Source organism: Pogona vitticeps, chromosome 4 (assembly GCF_051106095.1).
Source record: "Pogona vitticeps strain Pit_001003342236 chromosome 4, PviZW2.1, whole genome shotgun sequence".
NCBI classification, from domain to species: Eukaryota; Metazoa; Chordata; class Lepidosauria; order Squamata; family Agamidae; genus Pogona; species Pogona vitticeps.
In genome coordinates this window covers 104,049,680-104,075,330 of record NC_135786.1, presented here as the reverse complement: position 1 = coordinate 104,075,330, position 25,651 = coordinate 104,049,680, and the positions used below count along the sequence as shown (strand labels likewise).

The window sequence follows — 25,651 nt, the reverse complement described above, 5'->3', positions numbered from 1 at the left end:
ACTTGTTGCAGTCATCTGTAGGACACGCCAGGCAGTACTTTTCCTCCAGCAGTCAGGAATGAACATAGAGAGTTCTGCCTGCTCTACAGGCATTCTTTCCATTAGCATTGCTCATTATACTCCCAACTAGTAATACAAAGTCCTGTTGTGATACAAGCTGCCAGAATATGGTGTGTTGACAAGTACAGTACTAGAGAATATATATTTTGGATGGTATATCACACACACAATCTCTTTTGGTGGAACAGTCCCCCATAGCATCTCAGTTCTTGCTTGAAGAGTGTTTGTGGGTAAGTAAGAATGTGAGCGATGATGCATATTTATACTGACTCATTGACGCTTGGCGAAACAGGCATTGAGATGATTTTAAGACACCATTATCCAGTTTTAGTTGTCAGATTAAGTCTGGAGACACTTTCAGGAACAAGAGAAGATGCAACAGGGAAAAAAAGTCAACTTTGGCTACCCACAATGTTTGCCACCACTAGGTTTGTAACTAAAGGGAAGAAGTGTTTACATAATTAACCCCCCCCCCCCCATAAAATGAGATTGGCTTTCCCACTAAGAGTTAGTTTTCAGCTTTTTTTTTTTTCCTGCTTTGTCGGAGGTCTCTCATTATTGTACTCTGCAAAATCCATGGAGAGATACATGAAAAGATAAGTAAGTAAGTAAGTAAGTAAGTAAGTAAGTAAGTAAGTAAGTAAGTAAGTAAGTAAGGAAGGAAGGAAGGAAGGAAGGAAGGAAGGAAGGAAGGAAGGAAGGAAGGAAGGAAGGAAGGAAGGAAGGAAGGAAGGAAGGAAGGAAGGAAGGAAGGAAGGAAGGGACTCCTGCATCTGTCATATGGTGCAGAAGAGTGGATTTCAGCAAATGTATCTGCTGCTGAAAATATGCATGAAATTCCTTCTGCACGAAATGTCCTCTTACACACAACTATTAGAAATTGCAGAAGTTTTGCTCTGTTTTGCATGTGACTGAACTACCTAAAGAACTATTACTCCCAACAGCAACAGTCTATATTTCCTGCAAGCCAAGCCCATCAGAAACAGGGGAGTATGTTATGTGCAATCAAATTGATTCCAACTTATGGCAACTCTAGTAGGGTTTCCAAGGCATGCGAGATATTTAAGGAATGGTTTTACCAATGCCACCCCTGACACCACCACCGCCACCACCCTGCCCAAGTTCCACAACTGAGCAAACATTTGAATGCAGGTCTCTTGAGTCCTCATATTTATTTGTTTTATTTGTTTATTTAAAATATTTATATCCTGTCTTTCTCCCCAAAAGGACCCAAGGTGGGTAATCCAGTGCTCAATCCACTATACCTCAATCAGACACAAGGCTCACTGACAATCGCCAAGTTCTTCCACTCCTACCCCACCCCACATTGTTTTTTAAAGATGCACAAATATTAATATTCTGTATAAAGATGCTAGGCATATGCATGGTTTCCTTGGGATATTGGTTCATTGCTGATATATACCACACAGACCTCCTTTTCTTCAACATTACTCTTTACACTGTGATCTTCTTTCAGCTAGCCAAGTCCTATTAAAACTATCTTTTTCTACCTTGCTGGCTCTTAGACTGTATTATAACATGGTCTGACAATGAGGCTATGGAAATGCAGTCACTTTTCCGTATTATATAGATGCGCCTGTATTTTAGCAATACAGGAAATTCTCACAAACCACTGAACTGTTTTTCCCAGCTGCTCTCTCCCTGGGCTAGAGTTAAAGGCAGGAGCGGTTTCACACTAGACAGCACAATGGATGTACATGCCCATCTCAATTAGAATGAACAAGGAACAGCCAACAAGCGACAAAATACACAATCCCTTTCACAGCAGACTGGACGTTGTCCAAGCCCTCCATGCAATTGTATTCATCTAAGAAATAAACATGACTCTAAAACCTTCTAAATGTTTTCAGGAGTGAAAATGAATTTGCTTACCAATTCCACTGTAACACTGGAATGATCCAGTGTTCACAGTCACTTGGAAGTCAATGAATTTTGACTTGGGAGAATTTTGTTAAAGCTAATGGAGGTCCCTGAATGTCCTGACATACAGCCTCCACACACACACCCACGTTATGACTTTCTGCAATTTGTAACATTTTATGGATGATTAGGAAATTGTTACGCATTTAGCATGGGTGTTTACCAAGTATGGGCACTGTATTATGTCCTGTTTTAATATTATGCCTTTTTAAAGGTCACAGCATGATAATTTGATCATCTATTTAATCCATGGGAGAAAAAGAAACCCAGTCAGTTTAACTTTCTTTAACATTTGTATGCTGTGCAAATAGTTTTTTTCTGAACAAAGAGCCTCAGTTTCGATTCTGTAAGCAAACCTTGATTTCACCCTCATCTGACTGTCTATCCGACCTTCCCCGTTTTTTCTGTTATGAAGCCGTTCTATTAAATCACATTCTTCTTTTATTATTCAGTTCTTCAAAGAACCTTGGGTTTCTGAATGTGGAATACTGTGCTTCTGTACCCACAATTCAAAAAGCCAGGAAACTGCCCGATATTGCTGCACAGTATTTGAAAGCATAGCTCCTTGCTAAGGATTTCCCCACCCACTGGGCTAAACAAAATAAATCATAGAGGTTAGAGTCCAGTCACAAGTTAAAATACAACCACAATGGAGATAGGAATCATATTTGGTTTGAATAAGCAACAAATGGACCAGAAAACACTTCCAATTCAATGTATTTGGGATCACATACTAAGTGTGTCTGTGAGAGTGTATGCATGTGTATATGTTAGCTATAGATATAGATACATGCACACACAGCTAATTTCAGTGTTAGTCTTACCCAAAGTCAACCTGTTGAAATGAATGGGGTTTGTTAGTTACCAGGGACAAAAGTGCTATTGATTTCAATGGGTCTACTCTTTGGAGAATCATGTTGGACTTAGTCCACTATGAATAACCATTGCGTAAGCACAGTAATGAGTCTTATGTTAAGCCTCGCTGATCTGGCTTGGAGAAGAACACACTGTCAAGACTATAATCACACATATGCCACATTTGTGGATCCACTCGTCTTCCTCTTCAAAATGTATAAGAACTTTGTCGCATTGTACATGGACATGTGAGACCTATATTTTGTGTGGCAAAAATGGTTGCGGCTAAGATACAAGCTTGGGCTCTTTTAATGGCAGTGGTCACAGGTAATCTCTTCTCTTTTGCTTCCAAGTTAATGTCAGCGCCTAGTTGTCAGAAATTTGCCATTTGTTTATCTTGCTTCTGGTGCAGATGAATTGGAATATATTTTGAGCAGAAGTGGAAGAAAAATATTGTTAATTTTTAAAATTAGTAACAAAACCAATGGGTTTTATTATGCTGCTTAGAGTAATGACTATGGGTAATTATTTTATTTTGAAATTTTCTCTCAGTCAGACTTCGCTATCCAATACAACCAAACCATCAGTTGGTGAAATATATCTAGGATATATTTTGGCAACTACAGAAATATATTAATGCAATCCTTCCCTTTTGAGTTACAAAGTGATCTTGCTGTCAGTAACTGCTTCTATCAATACCTTTACAATTCAGTAAATGGTGAAATTTGGAGTCAAGGGGGAGAAACAAGAAATGGCAAGAAATCAACCTGCGTAACTTTTTAAAAAGCAAATCCAGCTATGTTGATAATTAACCACATTTAACACAACATCATTCACTTTTTCATGTAAAAAAACCCCAGTCAATAACAGAAGTCCTTAAAATAGAGGACATAAAATTATGGCCCAAGCTGCCTTGGGTCCTTTTAAGGAGAAGGGTGGGCTAAAAATGTTTTAAATGAAATAAATAAAGTCATTAAGCATATGAAAAGTATGACCAAAGAGAATTAGAGTTTTCAAACAGAAGGCTGACAGGGATAAGTCACAACCTGTTTTGACATGCAGTGTGTTACCATGGGCAGAAAAATTACTGAATGCTGTTGAGACAATGATGCCATCTGATATGTGTTTAATCGGAACTTTTTGTCCACCGTAAACATCAGTAAAAGTTGGATTAGTTTGCTTTTTATTTTCCTCTAAGAAGACAGAGAACATTTGAGTTAGTAGATATTTTAATGGCTCAAGACAATTAGTGCCTTAGAAACTATTTTCCACAGCTTGTTTCAGTATACCTCATGCCTTTCTGCCATGGAAATGTTTTGCAACCTACTGAAAGACAGACCTCTCTGAGTAGCTAAATTGCATCTGCAGTGCTATAAATGTTTCATAATCCTCTTAACATGAAAGACAGTTGCCCTGGCTTCCAACAAGGCCACTAACAAGCAATATTAGCTAGTATTTACAAGACAAGTTGGTGGAAACTTAAAATTTAAGGTGGATTTCTGCACTGGTCCTTCAATTCTAATGAGATGTTTTGAACTGCATTTTAAAAAAAGTTTATGCATGAAAAATTAAAAAAAAAAGGTATACATGCTCCAAAGGTTCCTATCATATTTATTTATTCTCTGTCTCAGATTCCTACATTGAGTAGGAGTTTGGACTCAATGACCTTTGAAGCCCCATCCAACTCCATTGTTCTGTGTTTTTATGATTACATCAAGCATCCACTCCCATGACTTCCACTCACAAACCTTCTTACCAAAATATTTTTTAGTTGAAAAGCCTTCCTGCAGCTCCTACTGGCCAAATATATATAGAATGTATATATTCTATATCTATATATATATCTATAGATATATATAAAATTAAGTAGTGCAGATGTGGTGGTGGGGCTCAAGAATCTATGAAGTCTTCAAGACATAACAAAAATTGCCCATTGAGGGACTTTTTGAGCCTTTTCAATTTTGCTTTTCATATTTTCAGGCAGTAGGGAGCTGGGGATACATGCAGTCACTGGCATATTGTCCACTTCCGCTGAAAATATGTGGGGCTGTATCATATAAGTGAACCTTACATTGTGCATTGGTAATTCTTTTCTCTCATGCAGTCCCACTAATGGCCCCTTGAGAGATTCACCCGCCCACTTTTTGGAGCAATGTGGGCTTTGTAGTGGGATTCAGGAAGGAAGGAATTGAGTCCACCAACATACCTTGTTCTGCTGCTGGAAGGACTTGGATATTATTCTTGCCCATTAACGCCAAGGGACCAGACAGCATGCAGGCCATGGTGCAGATGGTGTGTAGCATCCTATAGAGCATTCATTGTTTCAGCATGTCTTTAACCAGAAGAACAAGCATTCTACATATATCCACAGCCATTCAAGAGCAGCAAGTCCAGAATAAATCAATATAGTACTTACAGGCCATTTTGTGGTTTTTTAAATGATTTGTTTTACTTTAATTTACAAAGTTGTGTGCTGTTGTGTGTTTAGGGGCTCTGCCGAGTATCTAAAAACAACCCGCTTGTTTGGAGAAGGAGTATTTGCATTTTGCTTTAGACCTGATAGGCATTTCTGCACATATAGGAAGCAGTCTTACCATTGCTCCATCTAACTCAGTATTGTTTGGATCATCTCTAGGCATGACTTGTGGACTAAGTAGGGGGTGGGGTCCTTCATCCCCATTTTTGCCTTGATGCAGATCTGATCCAACACAAATCAAATCAGGACACCTGCTGAGATTTGAAGCTCCAGATGTTCATATCTCCCATTGAGGAAACAAAAAAGGCCATAATATTTTGGGGAGTTTTTTTTTACACCCATATACACATTGTGGCAACTTGGTGTACTCTTGCCACAGTTCTGGCAGAGAGTTCTGAAGGCATTGTGCCTGAAATAGTTGCCATAGCCTTTCAGCTTTTTCGCATATGTGCCTGAAATTCAGAAATGTAGTAGCCTACTGTGAGGGGAATAACCCTCCCTATCTGGGACCAATAGACATTTCATCTGTCTATAACTTTTGCTTTCATATAGAACATATTGAAGTGTTTAGGGAAAATCCAATATTTTTAACAGAATGAAATAAAAGTCCAACCTAAATTAATATACTAGGGTCAAAATGGCAGAGTGGGTAGGGAGAAGAGAAAGGCCTAAGAACATTGCTACAAAAGCCACATTGAGAGGAACACACACATTCAACAGACAACCACTGTGCCTCCAGAGGGAAAAGCCACTCTGTGTGACAAGCTGCACAGTCTGAGGAAGCCCCCAGAAAAAGGGAATGGTAAACCACTTCTGTGTATTCTGTTCCTAGAAAACCTTGAAAAGGGTTGCCATAAGTTGGAAATAATTTGAAGGCATGCGGAGACATGTGTACACACACACACACACACACACACACACACACACACACACACACACACACACACAGAGAGAGAGAGAGAGAGAGAGAGAAATATGAAGGAAAGGAAATTCCCCCCCCCAAAGCTTTTTCAGAAACTTCTTTCCTCCTAGAAGAAAATAAAGCAACGTATAAAATAACACACACATACACCCGCAGCTGCCATAATTGTGACTGGAAAGTGCTGCTGATATTTTTGCTTTGCATTGGAAATCATACCTATCAAAACAGTAAAGATCTACTCTTCTCCCTCCCTCTTTCCCTAGCTCATTGTTTTCCTTATGTTTCACAATATTTTGGAGACAGGCTGTTGTTTTATTTTATTGTCTGGATCACTGAAGAGATTGGGATCCATTGGGAACCAGATATGAACCACTTTAGACTCAATCCAGAGCTGTCCAAAGTGGCCTGATTTGGTTCAGAATCAAGCTACAACAGAACAGTTATTAATATTTCCCATCTGCTACATATTGGTATACTTCAAACCAAATCTCATCTGATATAGCAGAAAGGCAGGTAAACAGAAAAGGTGGTGCAGAGCAAGACTGATGCGTATTGCAGACCCAAGACACAAAGCTTTTTTCCCCCCAATTATGCTTTTGTTAACAAAGTATTTGTTCCTTATTGGAATATTGTTGGCACTCATTCTGTGGTTTTAAATAATTTCAAAACAATTTTGTACATGCAAAGTGCTTCAAAGCAGCAAAGACACTTTAATGTGTCTTTAATTTCTGCTTCATCATGCATTGTATTTTTTCCTCAGAGTTGTAAAATGTGTCACTTAATTTAAAAGGTGGCAATGCATTTGGTTTACAAATACTGTAAACATGTTCCTGGAACTATTTTCTGTCAGATGTATTTTTAAACACATTATGTTATTTTAGTAGTTTTTTTTTGGCATGGTTGGCAGTGGCAACATTCAAGAAAGTCATTTATACCTGTGGGAAATGAATACAAAGTGGGCAAAATAATGTTCCCTTCCTGACTACTTTGCCGCTGTTTTGCACTGCTGCCCTCAGGGACAAATGATGAGATATGATACAAGATTATAGTAATCCTGAATTGCCTTGTAAAGTACCACCAGAGATGATAGATGATATTCACAGATATTATGAGAAGGTATTCTAAAGTGAGAGCTTGACTAGCTGGAAAATCACTGAGGAACAATTTGAACATAGCCAAGTAGTTGCAGTTTCTTACCTGAGGGCAATATGGCTGGACAGTTTGTAATCTAGATGTCATTTGACTTTACCCCTCCTCATCCCTCAGCATTAGCAGTGCTGGCTAGAGCCACAAAAAAGGAATGGGACTGTTGTGTTTTAATGAAAGAGGAATGTCATGAAAGAGGCCCTCTTTTTCATTTTTATGTTATTTTATGGATTACTGAATGAGAATCTCTAGACATGAAGGCTTGGCTTGGCTGGAAAAGAGTGAGTGGTATCCTCTGCTCTTTCCCCCTCCCCCCTTTTTTAAATTACAAATTACAAAGCAAAATATAACACCACTATTCAAAAAAGTGCTTTTCTTTCTTTGTGCCACTCAGTCCTTGTGGGCACCTCAGGGTTGGCCACATGATGGTGGTTATGTTGGAATGGTGGGGACAGGAAAAGGTTAGCAGGTGGCAGAGCTTCTCAAAGGTAGATAGGGCTAGAAATAAACAGCAAGCAAGCAGGGGAAATGGAATGAGGCAAGAGGGAATATGATGATGAGAGACACAGGGTGAGGAGAGTGTGCTCAGGAAGGAAAAGAAAGTGGGAAGGCAAAAGAGAAGCAGCAGGAGGGGAAGTCTTTAAAAACTATGCTACTTTAAAAGCCCCTGTATTTAAATCAGGTTTAGCTTGTTTTGAATTGCTGTAAAAACTGGTGAATGCACAACACATGTGTACAAGTGAATTACTTTGACAGGGGATCATAGTTTTTGTAGCGGTAGTAAGTATTTTTTTAATTCTTCCGCCAGAGGTCCATTAATTTTAATGTGGATGTGGAATTAATTCATTTAAATTCATTTAAATCAACTCCCCCCCCCCATGTGGATATCTTGGTCCATGTTAATTGTTAAGTAGCTCTGCTGGCTGACTCTCACAGTCACTTGCCCCTGCTGTAGTTGTGATAGAAGTGGACCCCATTCTACTCACTCACTTGCTCCCCGAAATCTTTTTCTAGTCCCGGGGTGGGAGGCAAAGGGATGGACAAAGCAAGATCAACCCAAGGAGATGTCCCTCCATTGAGCTGGCACACAAACCCTGGAACTGGCCACTGGTAGGCAGGCAGGCAGGCAAAACATCACCACCGCCACCTTTCTCTTTTCCCCTCCAGCCAGGACATTTCAGACCTTTTCTATTGCTGGCTTGCTTGGCTGTTTCTTAGTGCTCTTCCCTCCTCCCAGGGCAGACACCCAGGGTCTACTCATATACACACTTGCTGAGCCACCTGCCGCTCTGAGTCCCAGCCTTAAATTGGAGAGAGAGAGAGAGAGAGAGAGAGAGCAGGGTGTCCCTTCAAAAACATGGGATTAAAGGTTTGTTCCAAGGAAATGCAAACTGCAACTCAAACGCCGTGACTGCCATGTGACTTGGAGTTGATTTAACTTGGGTTTCATATACACCAACACATATTCTAAACGATTGCTGTAATGTAAAGATACTCTGTGACTGAATGGACATAGAGGGGGGAACCTAAAGAAAACCCCAAGCAAGTTATTTATCTGGGGATTGTTTTCTGCCTGGAAGTAAAACAGGATTAGAGCAAAGAGAGAGAGAGAGAATGAATGAGGGAGACTACGGACAATCTCATGACAATCTGGTGATTAATTATCTCTCTCTGTCTCGGGGCTCATTTACATTACAGCAATAGTTTAGAATATGTGTTTGTCCAACATCATAGTTAAACAGGACATAAGAAGTTAGAATGAGAAGGAAAATATAGCTATTGGCAGGGATCGCCTTACCATAAGAGAGTAAAACAATGGCTTCAGGTGGCAGTATTGAGGTGGCAGCCCCAGGCCATTTTTCTTCCTTGAGTGACAGAGCTGTTTGTCACACAGTTTATTCACTCTAAATCATGCTGTCCAGATACCAATGTTGAGGTAAGATTCGATGCTATATTTGTAGGATTCTGCATATGGGAAAATGGGGAGCATTATTTTTCCCTTTACCTCAGGCAGCTTATATGTAAGGACTGGCCCTAAATATTGGAGATAAAATCAGACAACTATGCATGACTTGATACCCAAATGAATTAATATACTCTGCTTTTTTCAATCCCAAACTGATAGCAACATTGTTTATTGAGGAGTCCCATATATGACTTGAGGTTTGTTTGTTTGTTTGTTTTGTTTTGTCTGAGATACTGCTAAGTAAAAGAGAGCAGAACACCCCTTCAGACTTTGCTGACTATTGTGGTGAGGTTAGAGGTGGCAGAGACAAGAAGGTATAAGGATGTGGGGGCTAGATTTAAAGACTGTGACCTCATTTAGAGCCCTCCTCTGCTGAGGCAAATGCTGAGTAATGTTAACATGTTTATAGTATTTGTTGTCATTATGTGCTCTCAAGTCACCTCTGACTCATGGCATCCCTATCAATGAGTGACCTCCAAGTTGTCCCATCATGAACAGCCCAGCTCTACTCTTGACAACTCAAGGCTATGGTTTCCCTTGTTGAATAAATCCATCTTATGTTTGGTCTTCCTCTTTTCCTGTTGTCTTCAACTTTTCCCAACGTCATGGCCTTCTTCTCTTGTCTCCTCATGCTGTTCCTAAAGTATGATAGCCTTGGTTTAGTCATTTTTGTTTCTAGGGAGAGTTTGAGCTCGATTTAATCTAGGACACACTTTTTTGTTCTACTGGCAATCCATGATATCCTCAAAATTTTCATCCAACACCACATTTTAAATGAATTGGGTTTTTTTATCCCCTGTCAGTATTCTTCACTATCCAGTTTTCACATCCATACATAGTAACTGGGACTACAATAGTGTGGAAATAGTGGTCATAGTGGGGGATCCCCTTGAAATAAAATCATCCTCTTTTCAGTTTTTCACTGAGGGGACCCCATACTGGAAACTGGAAAAGTAGCATATATTGAAGCTAATTGATGGGAGTTTGAGTTCATTGTTGTGACAAGGTAGGGTAAATAAAGGGAAGTTCTTTTTTCCAGCCAAGCTCATTGTGGACATCCTTTCTCAACACACAATGAGCCACCAAGTTCAGATCAGTGATCAGGATGAATGCCCGCCCACCCACTCCTAAGACTGGCTGAATGATGTGGATAGAACACAGCAGGAACAAGTGGCATGGCTTGGCAGGGCACCTCTGTGGGATTTATTCTACACGACCTTGACTGAGGGACCATTGTCTGAGCTACCATGACTTTTTGCAGTTTCTGTACTGTGGATAATTGTAGCTGCTACTGTAGGGCAGGTCCTTTTTAGAGAGGCAGACCAGAGTAATTTCCTGACAGACCAAAGGGTTGCTTTAAGGGAAATCACTCCCAGTAAAGTAACCCTTTCTGGTGTAATCAGATACACACCTTTTCCACCACCTGATTACAATGCAGGCTAAACCGCATAAGCCTCTGTGCTGCAGGGTCAGAAGACCGGCAGTCATAAGATCGAATCCACGTGATGGAATGAGCTCCCATCGCTTTGTCCCAGCTCCTCACCAACCTAGCAGTTCGAAAGCATGTAAATGCGTGTAGATAAATGGGTACTATCTCGGTGGGAAGGTAAAATGGCGTTCCCTAGTCACGCTGGCCATGTGATAACAGAAAACTGTCTTCGGATAAGCGCTGGCCCTACGACTTGAAAAACGGGATGAGCACCGCCCCCTAGAGTCGGACACGACTGGACTAAAATGCCAAGGGGAACCTTTACCTTTACCTTTACCTTTTTATCAATATCCTTATAAAAGGGACAAAGAGAGGTCTGGCATTCTGTAGACCATAAAAGCATATTGCAAAGGTTCCATACACACATCCTAGAGTGGAGGAATCTTCATATCTTATCAATGGTACACAGAACAACACAAAGCTGTTGGATACAAAAAAATCAGCTTAAATAATCTAATGGTTATCAGCACTCACACAATACAGAGATTTTTGATATGATACTTTTGTAATTTTGACAGAAAAATAAGCATGACAAGGATCAAACAAGGATACTTCCAGATAAGGGTTTTACTATGCAATCACCTAATTGGTTGGGGAGGTGGGATCCCTACAGCCCTGTCTTCCACTTGTAACTGTTCCATCTGCTTCTTATGTCTTCTTGCTTATCATACAAACATAATAAGAAGGAAAAGATAAAATAGCTACACAATGCCTTTTAATGGTAGAAAGAAGAACCATCTGTCTTGGAAGAATCCTTAATAATCCAGCGTCAGGGAGAGTTTTATAATTGATTTAGTTAAGAGAGGTTTTCAAACTTTATCTACCATACCTGGCATATTTTATCAAATGTTTTTGAGTGTTGTTTCAAGGGCCAAATTAGACAATACAATTAAGACATGTTTAGAATCAGAGCTCCCATAACAAACAAACAAACACTATCTGTTTATTTTAACAAGAGTTTGCATTAATCCTAATTTGGCAAATAAGCCTGCTTTTGTTCTGTTAACTTGCATGTTTGATTCTTAGGTGTGCAGCCCTGAAACATTTGCATGCATGAGGGATAATGTTATAAGATCAGGGAACATGCATATGCTTTTAACATGTCACATGACTCGCCTAATTTGATCTGTGCAATCAGTGCCTTCTTTTCTCCTTTGCTTTTCATGTGTTTTGTTGGTTTTTGCAGGCATTCACTGTGAAGAAGACATCAATGAATGTCACATAAACCCATGCCAAAATGGGGGGACCTGTGAGAATTCTTTTGGAAATTATACTTGCCATTGCCCGCCGGGAGAAGAGGATGGGATATTTTATGGTGGCTGGAACTGCACGGATGTCCTCCTCGGCTGCGTTCAGCATAAATGCCAAAATGAGGGAGTGTGCATTCCTCAATTAAGAAATGGACAACACAGATTTAGCTGCCTGTGCCCAGCTGGATACACTGGAGTACACTGTGAAATAATGACAACATTGTCTTTTCAGGGAAATGGGTTCCTTCAGGTTCACAGTGCCACAGCCCCTACCCAGGACTATTTCTATAACATAAACCTTAGGTTTCTGACTGTCCAACCAACAACCCTGATATTTTACCGAGGAAACAAAGACATGTTCATGAAGCTGGAGTTACTGAATGGCTACTTACACTTGTCCATGCAAATGAATAACAAATCCAAGGCCTTTTTGCATATACCCCATAATGTCAGTGACGGCGAATGGCATTCGGTGGAGGTAATTATAGCAAGGACGGTAACTCTTAAGCTAGCCGAGAGCTCTTGCACAGAATCCTGTCTCCATGAAACCACTACTACAGTAGATAGCAATCAGACAATATTTGCATTCCAGAGCACATTTTTGGGTGGCTTGCCCGTGGGGAACAGTAGTGTAGACTCTCCGCAAAACATCTATGATATGAATTCTGCACCTTCGTTTATAGGCTGTCTTCAGGACGTTGAAATAGACTTGAACTTTGTTATCCCAGAGAATATGTCCTCTGACTCGTCTTTGAATGTCAAGGCAGGCTGTGCTAAAAAGGATTGGTGTGAACACCACCCATGTCAAAACAAAGGGCGCTGCATGAACTTGTGGCTGAGCTATCAGTGCGACTGCTACAGACCTTACACTGGGCCAGCTTGTGCTACAGGTAAGGCAAACTGGACTGTACCAGAACCTTAATTGCCACTTGAGGTCATATTGTAGAACATATATGGTTAAAATGCAGAGTGCTTTACAACAGCTATGTCGCAAGCCGGCTAGATAAAAATCAATGATATTTTTAAAATCAAATTTATTTAAAATCACAATTTAAATGTAAGAGCCATTTACAAAATTGGCTCTTCAGGCAGCCTTTCCCTCCTGTCAATTCTTGAATTCTATCTTTCTGTTCTTTTATTCCCCATCTTGATCACACTATATTATTGTTCAAATGTTTTTATGATTATGAATGTTGTTTATTTTTTATTGTGATGCTTTTATTGTTATTTAATGATATTTTAAGATTTTGTAAGCCACCCCGAGTAGACACTGTCTAGGGGGGTCTAAATCTAATGAATGAATGAATAAATAAATAAATAAAATCAAAATCAAAATATAAATCTATATCATCAACAAATCCAATTTTTAAAATTTAAATTGTGATTTGAATTGTGATTTAAATAAATTTGACTTAAATGAAATTCACCCTAGTCATAAGCATTTCTCTCCCAGCCCTCTTACATTTTTCACAGAAAAGCTTTGTGCAAGATATATTTATTTTATTTATAATATTTTTATCCTGCCTATTTCCTTAAAAAGGGCCCGAGGCAGCTGACATCATTACAAACACAGTATTAAAAGCTAAAAACAGTATATTATTCAAAGAATTAAATAAATATGATATAAATGTTAGGTCAAAGCATTACTAAAATAGATTTAAGAGCAAAACAATACATCCCATCCCATTTTAAAAACTTGCTTAGACAGCCAGTCTAAGGAAAGCCTGCCTAAAGAGGAAGATCTTCACCCATTTGTGACAGCAAAGATGGGGCCAGTCTGGCCTCCCATGGGAGCGAGTTCCAGAGTGGGAGCAGCAGATATTCAATTTGCTAGATATGCATATAGCTATCCCAGGCGAAGATGGAAATAGCTTCAGTGACTAAAGCAGGGGTAAGCAGCGGTTATTACCCACTGTGTGTTCTAGGGGCAGAAGTAACCAAGGTGACGAAATTTTATCAGTCCAGAGATAAATACTCTAATGCTGCTGTGTTTGTTCAATCAACATGCAAAATGAAGCCCACTGCTTACCTTCCAGTGACCAATCGTCATCAGATAGGCTCCAAGATTGCTGGAGAATATGAATAACAGAGAAAAAGGTTCCTACTAGAACCTTCCTCTGTGCTGGGATAAGGAAAATGTTTTGGCCCTGTCATTTAGCATTCTCTTGTGCCTAACCACTGGGACACCTGGAGACATCAATATCACAGAGAAGCTTCCCGTAGCTCTCATCTACAATCCCTCCAAGTTTGGTGAAGATTGGGTTTCTGACATCCAGGTTATACACCCAAAAATTGGGTTCCCCCAGGAAAATGCCCTGGCTTGAGGAAGCCCAGTCTTCAGCAAACTGGGAGACATTGTAGAGGAGAGTCAGGGGAAGTTTCTCCATAATTTTGGTGTCTCTAGGTGCCTGGAGGGAACTTTCCTAGGGGTGCTCTTTGTGGGTTTATAATTTGGACATCTGAAACCCAATCTTTACCAAACATGGGTAGATCGTAGAGGAGAATAAGAGGAAGATTCCCTGCAATTCTGGTGTCTCTTGGTCCTGGGGGGGCACTTTATAGTCCAATGAATCAATGTATCAAAATCACTAAATAATTGTTCATTCATATTCATTAGGGCATTGATTCGTACTAAGACTAATAGACAAATTAGTTATTTTTTAATGAATTTGGTGATTCATTTTTTTAATTCATGCCCATCTCTAGTTGCAATCCTGCAACACATATATAGTTCAGACTACATCTTATTTTTCTATGTAGAGGATTGTCCTGGGAGTAAGACACCTGAGCAGGTATGGCAAAAGCAGGTTGTAAAGATGTGAGATGGAGAGAATACTTCTGAAATATATTTAAGTCCACCAAAGGCTCCTTCAGATATATTTATCCTTAACAAAATAGATAGCATTAACCCAAATAAAATTGAAACATCACAAGAAAAAAACAAAGCCCAAAGGAGCAGATGGACATGAAAGGCATTGTTATTAACAACAGGTTAGATCCAAAATGTATCTGTTGCAGATGTAATATTGCACAGTTGTACTGAATTTAGCAGAGCTATGTGGATTTACAGCAGCTGATATCTGGTCTAAGGAGCTTAGGGGTTCATTGTTCATAAAGCTTCATTTAGATTCTAGTATTTTTAAAATACTATTTTAGTTCATATTCTGCTTTTCACAGCACACGCACATCATTGTCGTTGTCATTGTCATCATTACTATTGCCATTGTTGCTGCAGTTATTATTGTTGTTGTTGCAAAATGACATTGCTAGAGCCATAATCCTAACAGATGGCTTTGAAGTGCAGCGGTGTTTTATCTGAAGGTTTCAAAACCAACTTTGGAAAACAGGACTACATTTGATGAATATGTTTGCCTCTTTATATGACGCAAAATTAAAACCATCCAGCTCCAAGAGAGGCCTCTGCTTCTGCTATTTCAAATGATTAGAAAGTGTCTGAGACATCTTCTTCCTCCTGACTATTCTTCTCAGTACAGTGCGTCTTTACCATTTTGATTCAATAATATATGTATGCCTCCACACCATATACACTGGGGCACAAGCATCCAGAACACACCTGGTGGCCATGTTTTCTCAGCATCTGTGACATCACAGCCAGCCAGCCAGAGTAGCGGGCACCATCTTGGAGACACTTCTTCTTCCCAGGGCTGCTCCTGCCCTTGGTTTTGAATTTAGCCAATTAGAAAGGTTGACAGGGTGGAAGTATTTTGCTGGGCGGACAGGATATCTTTGGATGGGACACCTAGCTGCTATGGGTGGTGGTAAAAAAACATTGCTAGCCACCTAAAGCTCTCTTTGTCTCCTGGAGCTGCTCCCTCCCACCCACCCTGAGCTGTTTGGAATTTTTCTTGGAAGTGCTGTTCTAAGCAGGTAGCTTATGTGCTTAGTCAACAAAGAGGTGGAGTACATACTCTGGCTTCATGTCACAGCTTGGTTGGGAAGCTTGGGGACTGATTCAGGTGGTGGTAGTACAGCACTTCAGGCATGGGATGCCCTCCATGTTGGCCCCCTGTGTGCCTCACCAGCCCCCTCCCCAGCAGAGTCGGGGGCTCCTGTTAATAACTCCATGGACTCCATCTCAGCTTCTTGACTCATGTTAGTTTTTATAAAAGTTACAGCAGCATTTTCCCCCACAGTCCCATAGGGTTGAGTTGTAGTCTCTAAATTACTTGTCAGCTTGGGGTGGGTCACAGTTAGTTAACTGTAATTCCCTCAGAGTCCAGGTTCTGGAAGTCAGGAAGGACGAGAAAGCTTAGATACAAAAAGTGGTCCTTTTAGAGAAGGCTTGTATAAATTACCACAAGAAAGTCTCTGCAGCTGATCTCTCGTGGTCCCCCCCCTCACCTTTTCAGAGCTGTGTTAGCATCCAGGTGAACATAGCCTTGTCCACGCATGTGACTGGAGTCTCCAGTGCCTGGTTTCCATCACAAATCTATAAACCTGGTAAGGGTAGATGGCTTCTGGCATCCTCTGTTTCCAAGATGGGCAGAGACCTGTTGCCTTCTCAATTCTGCTCCTTTCTTCCCCTCCTCCAGCTGCCTCCTCCTGCATCCCTTCACACCCCCTCTATGGGGCGGGGTAGTGGTGGAGTGATCCTATATATACTGTTGTATGCCCCTCACTCACCTGGGAACAGACAAGGCGATACAGTGGCCTGTGTCCATGTGGTTAACCCTATGTCTGTCTCTTTGGTTTGTATTGGACACCAGGTGGAGTAGCTGATGAGGATCTGTCCCCTATGCTAGTGCCATCGGCCATTGGCAGCTGTAACGATAAAGCTGTGGCCAAAAGTTTCACCAAAACAGCTTGCATGTGTTTGGTTATTTGAGCTCCAGTCTCAGGGCTTCCATCAGAATCTCTGACAATTGTTGCTTTATAGGAGAGATTGGGAGAACCTGACAGGCTTATTTACTGTTTCACTCACTCAAAGAACTTTCAAAATTGGTAGGGTGCTCTCCTCCATAGACATGAAATTTAGTTGGAGACAACTTGAGTTTGAAGAAACTTTGAAAACAAAGTTCCCATCTGTAAATTAAACACACCTCAAAACAGTTATGCCTCTTCATATTACCTAGTCACCTGGAACTTCACCACCTTGGGTTTAATCTCTATATATCACAAACATATTTTCACTTATAAAAGGCACTGGCACCCTAGCATCAGAACAACCCCACTGACTTCATGTAATAATCTGAAGAAGGGCCCCATGGCCAACATTTGTCATCCTGGCTTTGATGACAGAAAAAAACCCATCTCTGCCCTTGCATTCATGTAGATGGAAAGTCCTCATATGTAGATATTTATGTGTGAAGGCAAGTTTGTGTGAGACCAGATGGCAAGAGCAGAGGCTGGAAGGAGCCCCTGTTATTTATTTATTTATTTTATTATTTATTTAACTCATATGCCGCCCACTCTGCCCAAAAGTCTCTGGGCAGCTTACAACAATTAAGATACAATAAAAATACAATAAAAGATAAAACAATTAAAATACAATTAAAATAGATACTCTAAAAATTGCCATCAGGACAATGACCCACAGAGCCACTTTGTACATATTTTTCCCTTCGTTAATGCAGCTTAGTCCAGCTGCCATGACTCAGCTTCCAGATAACTGTGTTACTTGTAACTCTTTTCTTTCAAGTTATGAGAAAGACCCTCTTACTCCTACAGGTGTCCAGTGTAATGTTTGACAGAGCCAATGTACACAAACACTATCCACACAAGTAAAGGAATGCTTAATAAGCAGACATCTCTAATCCATGGCAGTCATGTGTTGGGTTGCATGTTTGGTTGCATGCCCAGCACATACTCAGCACCTTGTCAGTTAGCCACTGCAGTTTCCATGATTCTTTTTGAGCACATGTAAAATCCCAATGGAATGTTGGTCTATATTGAACAGACGTGTGGTAGAGCCCCCAACATGATCTCATTCTCCCCTGCATGTGCATCCACACAAACTTTTGAACTCTACTGATGTGTCATACACACATATGTCCATAGACATACACAAACAAGATAGCCAGTGTTATCATGATTAATCAATAACATTTAAACAAAATAAGTGACTTTTTGATATATGGTTGGAAGCAAAACATAATTTAAAGTTTAATAAGCTACATTTGCTATGTGATAAACCCCCATCGGTGCTACAAAGTTAACATTCAAATAAACATACACTTGATTGAGCATATTGCAAATAATTTGTAGAACACCAGATCACTGTTACTATGCCCTTTTCCGTCCCTTGTTAAACTAATGCACCATAATCAAATTAAAAATATAAAGCCAAATAAATGTTTTAAATTGGAAAACTTGATGTCCTCTTATATTGCAATGTCATAAATTAAAATGACTTCTCACTCATCAGCCAACTCTTTACAGCCAGACTTATATATATCTGCAAAATTATAAGCCCCTTATTTCTAGGACTGCAGCATTTGTTGATTAAAGTACTAATTAAAGCTTCTGTCCATAATATGCAACACAAATCCAAACGGTAGATTAGATTCACCTCTGCCTTGCCCCCCTCTTTCTGGATTTTAAAGATCATATTTTGTGCTATAGAAAAGCAAGCACCTTTGTTAAATAATCTATGATAAATCAATAAGTGCAGGACCACATTTTTGCAACACAGAAAAAAGGGAAAAAAAGAAAGCCGAGAAATGTTGATTTATTTTCATCAGCATCCAGATGTAATGGCTCAAGAGGTTAATATTGACCAAGGTTATACTAAAGGCCCATCAAACCACAGATGAGATCCAGTAATTCTTTTGAAGCAAAGTAATTGAAAACTGCATGCGCACCGTGCTACCTTTTTGAAGGCTAACCTTCCTTCCTTTGCCTCTCTTTGTAATGTTGCGACTCTTCCTGCTACTTGCTGGCTTTGCTGAATCAGAAGTATTTTTCTCTTCAACATAAAAAATGTCTTTCAAGTTCCGTCCTTAATAGAGAGAGAAGTTGGAGGGAGGGAGGGAGGGAGGGAGAGAGAGAACATGCACACACACACTTTCATGCTTAGAAACACCCATTTCAACCCAGGGGGTATGTGGAGATTTAGGCATATGTGCCATATTTTGAAGAATCTCATAAGGAAGGAAATATAAGATAAAATAGCCTCATTTACAAAATTAATACATTTTCATTTCTTATTTATGAAACTGTCTATTGAGAAATAACATAGGGATTTATTTTTTTCTCCTAAAAAGGCTGATACATATATGAAGCCTGTAATATTTAGAAGGAAGAGTACCACGGTGAATGTCCCTGTTTTATGGATCCTGTAATCTTTTCATTAAAATAAAATGCTGGAGGCAGAAAAGTTAAAAAAAACAAAACCTGTGGAGATCTCAGTCAGACACAAAGTTCTTGCTTTGTTCATTTCTTTGTTTTTCTTTTAAATAAAAGTCTGACTAGGGAGCTTGTGAACAGCTGTTTGGTTGTTGGTGGTTTAAACCCATTTGATGCTCTTCATGCTGTTTCAAATATATGAACAGTAGTGCATTGAAGATTTTAGATTAGAATGAGCAGTTGTCATTGTTGATTTAGGTCCACTTCATCTATCAATGCTGCAGCTTAGGAGTTGTCGTGACCTGAGACATTTTGCTGTCTATAGCAAAGCACTAAATGAGACATCAAACAGCACCCCACGGACCACCACTCCTTAATTGATAAGTGTATATTTACAAAGTCTGCACCTATGGACTTTCTTTTCAAGAACCATTACCACTCTGTACCAGGTTTTGTTGTTCTTGGGGGGGGGAGAGGCAAAAACCCTTGTTTTGTACTCCCACCAGATGCATTTTGCACACTTTTTTAAAAAAATGCTTACATGCATTCACATGTGCACACTTTGACCAAGCCTGTTTTAGCAGTACTTTGTGCACCTTTGATGTGACCATATTTTTTCCTATGTGTGATTCCCAATGTGCACGTTTGGGCAGCCACATGTGCTACTGGCCATCTACTTCAGGACTCGAGTCCAAATTTCATCTAGCGTACAGACAGCCTAAGAAGTATGGACCAAGACAACTTTATCAAATCTCAGACTGAATTTGGAATCTTCACAATCTCTATTTTTAAAAAGACTTTCAACTCTAAAAGTTATTTGAGCTATTTAGACTTCAGTTCTGGTTTACAAAATTTGCCCTAAATTCCACCATCCCATGCTGCCATTTTCATATTGATGGACAGCAACACCAGACTTTTGTGGAAACTAACTTCACATGATGGTATTCATCCATATGATTTTGAAGATTTTCCTATCAGTTGCTCTAAACTGATAAATACATTTCCTGATGTGACAACTGGAAGCACTTCCACGTTATTGACATCTGTAAAGTGGCAAATCATAGGTTATGTGTGATGCTCTTTCTGATTTTCATGTTCCAAGGCATCAGGGAAGAATGATAACAGCTTTGAGAGGAAACCACCTTGTGAACCTGATGTACATCATAATGAGAATCCCTGGATCATAAATCTGAACATTTTAGAAATAATCACTTAACATTCCTTATTAAAAGTAACAACACCACCAGTTATTACCGTATTTGCCGGCATATAAGACAACTGGGCGTATAAGATGACCCTCCAACATTTCCACTCAAAATATAGTTTGTCATATACTCGCCATATAAGACTACCCCCCTCTTCCGCACACCTTCCATACACCAGATAAAAGGTGTCATTCATTGTCACCATTGTACGGCCGCAGCGTGGCTGCAGCACCTCTGGCCCACCCCTGTATCTCCCTGTGACTGGCACTAGTGCGAAAGTGTGCATGTGTGAGCTCTGCGTAGACAAGAGGCGGGCCGGAGCGCCGCTGCTTCCCACTGAGCAGAACAGGCTGGTCACGTTGAAAAGGCTGACACCCCTATCTCACTGCTGATGCTCGCTGCGGCAAGCATAAATCATCAATAGGATTCTACCCATAACTTCTCTCTTATTTCCCTACTACATCATTTTGTTTGAAAACATCAAGACATTCGCTGATTGAGTCTGCAATTAAAAGTGCTGACGCTACTAAGATTTCCAACTATTTGGCATTTTACTGAGCTTACCCATAAAATAATGTTTTAACAGAAAGTCATTACTGGAATCTGAAAAAAAAGACACCACAATCCACTACATTCCAGATTGTTCCAGTCCCTGCACATTTCCTCTTAGTGTTGCCCCTATTTCTCCTGAATCCATCCTGGTTTTGCCTTTGCCCTACCAGATTCTTCGAGATTTCTGTTTGTCCAAATCCTCCCAATGCCATACACATTGGTTCAGACCCTGGCCCCATCTAAGGAGACAACCGAATTCAATATATAGCAGCCCTACATGCCAATGAGTTAGGTCACTCACAATACTGAAATTTCAGGCAGAAGACAAGTGTTATTTCACTGCTGAAAGGGCAACCAATTATTCAGTTATACATGATACAAGTTCTTCTGTTTTTTGGTGTGTGGCATGGTTACATTTCCATCAATGTTCCCTTCTTAAAATTTGTCATTTTGTCTCTTTCTCTGTGTTACATGGGCTCAAGAATACATTCCAGGAAGATTTGGACATGAGGAATCCACAGGCTATGCTGCTTTTACTGTGCAAGGTAGCGATTATGAAAGTGTGACTATATCAATGTTTCTCCGTACACGCCAGCCTTCTGGCTTGTTACTAGCTCTGAAAAAAAGCACATTCCTACTTCTTAAGATCCAGCTAGAAGATGGGAAACTCATCCTGTCAGGTCCTAGCTCCAACAAATTCCAAGGATCTCAAGCTGTGAATGATGGAAATTTCTATTTAATATCTTTAAAAATAGAACCAAATAAAATGGAGCTTTTCCACTCAACACAAAACCTAGGTTTTCTTCTTACACCTATGATAAAAATCCAGAGGGGAGATATTATCTACATCGGTGGATTACCAGAGGACCAAGAAACCCATGTAAATGGTGGGTATTTCAAAGGGTGCATCCAAGATTTACGACTGAACAACAAACCACTGGAATTCTTCCCTGTCACTACTTCAGAGAAATCTGTCATCAGCAAGAGCGCACTGATCAACATAGCCCCAGGCTGCGCTGGAGACAACCTTTGCAAGGTAAGGATGCTGTTTCTCAAAGAGCCATTTCCATGTTTCCAGCAAGGAATTTTCTTTTGAACTCACAGCGGTCCCAAACAGCATGTGACAGTAAGAATATCTTAATGCGATATCCGAAACAGGCAGGTAAGATCAGATTTTGCCATGCGGTCTTGCAATTTGTGGTTGCCAATACCACAAAACATCTGGGGGGCTGGAAACACCGCTCTTAAATGGAAAGGTAATGATAACCAGTTAGCCTGCTACTCATTAAGGGCAACTTGAACTCACTGTAGTTTTCAAACCAACATATTCCCATAATTACTGTAATACTATCATTTTGGAGGAGAGTAATCATACGGTATATTATGAACATTGGATCTGGTAATGAGGCCCATAAAATGTCAAAGTGGGAAGGAATGTTATCTCTTTGCATAGATACAAATGCATACTCCACAGGTCTTGGAGCTACTGTACAAGGAATCACACATCCTTCATTTAACACTGTGTACAATTATAAATATATACAGTAAACACTTACCATCTATGAGTTACATGAGAGTTAATACTTGGGTTTATAGAACATAGTCTTCTCTGAGTTGCATGTTGATGAGGTATTTGATTAGTACAAAAGAGCTGTTCGTTTATGTTATACTATTTTTGGAAGATGTTTACTTGTAATCATGGCTGCTTCCTTTTCATAGGCTTGCTCTGCTTTCTTTTTTCAGAATAAACCATCACACTTCCAGGAACAAAGGCAATGCATTTCCTATTCCTTTTCTCCTAGCACAGCCTAGATCATGTGTGTTTCTCCCAGCACAGCCTACAGGTTGGGCATCCTAAACCTTAAGTCACTTTTGTTATACAGTGGAAGTACTAGATCAACAGAGGATAATAGCTACAAGTTCCCCAGAGACCATCCCTTTCTCATTAACTGGTGCTTAAAGTTTCAGTGAATCACTCTGAGACATTTGTAGGAGAAAGAATAAAAAACATTACTTACAGTTGCTTGTGATTACAAGCTGCTTGTCTATGCTTTCTTTATTGCATGCATACTTAGCAACCAACCAAACAGATCAACAATAAACAAACAACTGCCTCCTACAGACAAAATAGAGGGAAAGGAACACTCAGCAGAAAGGCAGGACTCTTTGAAATCAAAGACTGGAAGAAACGATTGGTTAGTTCCTCCCAGTCACACAAGCCACAGACAGCATGCAAAGTTGCAAACAAAATTCCAGCAAGTTTCTTTCCAAAAGTAAATCAATGCTTCTTTCTTAAATAAAACTCATTAACATTCTTCACTACTAAAAAAAAAAAAACATTCACAATCATTACAAGAAATAATTACTTGTTATTTTTTCCTCATCAATATTTTTAAAAGCAGTTAAAAGTAGAAAAATAACCAGCAATCCTCCCCATGAGCAATGAGAAATAAGGAAGTGGCAGTTACTACACCAAAAAATAAAAAATGTAATGGCATTATCACCTACCATGTTACTTTTAATATACCCTCAAAGTACACAGGCATTATGCCCAAAGTAATGAATTCCAAGCAAAGACTTTATTTTAATACATTATTTCCAAGGTCTATAGTCTAGTACTATATAGAGAAATATTTGCATTTCTTAGTTTATCCGCTCTTAAGAAATTATAAAGGCAAAGCCAACCAAGCATCTTCAAGACTAACAGTTGTGGGTTTTAATGGATTACCCTCCACTTCATGTGAGCAAAGTGATGATATAACGGGAGTATTCAATCTTCCCCTGTAAGCAAGAGGGTCTAGTAAGAGAAGAAGCCTTCTTTCTTTCCTTGATTGCAAAAGCAGAGGTGTTTGCTCACAACAGACTTCTGTCTCTCCTATTCAGTCCAGCCCCTGCCAGAATGGAGGTGTTTGCTATTCCATTTGGGATGACTTCACTTGTACTTGTCCACCAAATACGGCTGGGAAAGCTTGCGAGGAAGTGAAGTGGTGTGAGCTCGGTCCGTGCCCTCACGAAGCCCAATGCCAGCTGGTTCATCAAGGATTTGAATGCAAGTATTTATTCATTCAGTTACTTATTTCTTATATTTGCTTGATTTGATTTGCAGCCCATAAGAACCTAAGGGCAGATAGAAATTACAGGTTATGAGCTTGCAACGTCCGATGACAAAAGCAAGTTGCCCAGTAATGTTCTTTACCATTCAAGAATTCAGCAACATAGCGCCAGTTTTCAGAACCACTTCAGGGTAAATAGAGAGCCTCAGTCCTCTTGACATTTTGTGATGGCTGTTGTTTATTTGTTGGTTTGTTTCCTTTGTTTTTAACATTGGGAAGATAGTGCTACTCTATTCAAGCTGTTTAAGTAATTAAAGAGCAAAAAAGATCACAATAAAATTGAGCTTTTGAGCAATTATATATGCCTATGTCATGGGAAAGAATAAATGTATTTGACAGGAAAGAGGTTCCGCTTCACTCAGCCCAGAATGTAAGGGATGTCCCTTCTGCCCAGATCATGAACTGCCTATGAGTCAGGTAATAATAGAGACATCTGTTTACTACCAATTCCCATTTCTTCTGTACCTGAGGCTGATTGCTTCTCTGATTGTGTTAAGTGGGTATGAATTGACTAGTGCCTGTGACATTACCAATACATATTGTAATAGCTGTGGTCCTGCAATAGCTTTTAAAAAATCAACTTCAAAGGTTCTGTTAAAGAGCAAGAATACTGTGAAGAAGCCATTTCAGGATTTTGTATTTTCATTAAGTATGAAACATTAAGACCAATTATCCATGAGTATATATACATATACAGTGGTGCTCCACTTAACGCTTACCCCGCTTGATGACGAATCTGCTTCACAATGAAGTTTTTGTGATCACAAAACAATGTTTGAAAGGGTTTTTTTTTGCTTTGCGATGATTGGTTCCCTGCTTCAGGAACCAATTCTTTGCATTACGATGATCAAAAACAGCTGATCGTCAGGTTTCAAAATGGCCACCAGGTGTACAAAATGGCTCACCGCTGTATTTAGGAAGGCTTTTTCGCAAGACAGGGAGCAGAAAATGGCTGCCCTATGGAGGATCTTCGCTGGACGGTGAGTTATTTGGCTCATTGGAATGCATTGAACAGGTTTTCAATGCATTTCAATGGGATTTTTTATTTCGTTTGACGAGGATATCGCTTAACAGCGATTTTGCTGGAACGGATTATCCTCATCAAGTGAGGCACCACTGTAACATTAAGTGCAAGAAAGACAGAAAAAAACTCTTGTAATTATCAAGATGCTATCCTCCTTTCATTGTATACAGTTCAGGAGGTTATAAAATCAGCCACAGCTTTTCTCAGTGCTGGTGTGACCCACATTTCACAATGCCAGGAGTTAAGTTATCCCACAGGCTGTCCTTAGATGTCTCTCTCTTTCCCCATCTCTGTCTCCAGGCCTTCCAGACGACAATCTTTTGGATGTTGATCAACTGCAGGTTTCT

The 25,651-nt window shown here is 39.8% G+C and overlaps 1 protein-coding gene across 2 annotated transcripts in view; it reads left to right on the top strand.

Moving 5' to 3' along the window:
* CRB1 (crumbs cell polarity complex component 1) overlaps positions 1-25,651 on the top strand; it is a 165,874-nt gene that overhangs the window by 107,751 nt on the left and 32,472 nt on the right. Inside the window, exons 1-4 of one of the 2 annotated variants that reach the window (XM_078392298.1) lie at positions 2,256-3,183; positions 12,042-12,995; positions 21,650-22,203; positions 24,051-24,216. In XM_078392298.1, the coding sequence (XP_078248424.1) occupies positions 3,132-3,183; positions 12,042-12,995; positions 21,650-22,203; positions 24,051-24,216 (1,726 nt within the window). In that variant the 5' untranslated portion in view covers positions 2,256-3,131. Of the gene's footprint in view, positions 1-2,255; positions 3,184-12,041; positions 12,996-21,649; positions 22,204-24,050; positions 24,217-25,651 lie in introns of those variants that run through there. The other variant, XM_078392297.1, reaches the window with a different exon arrangement.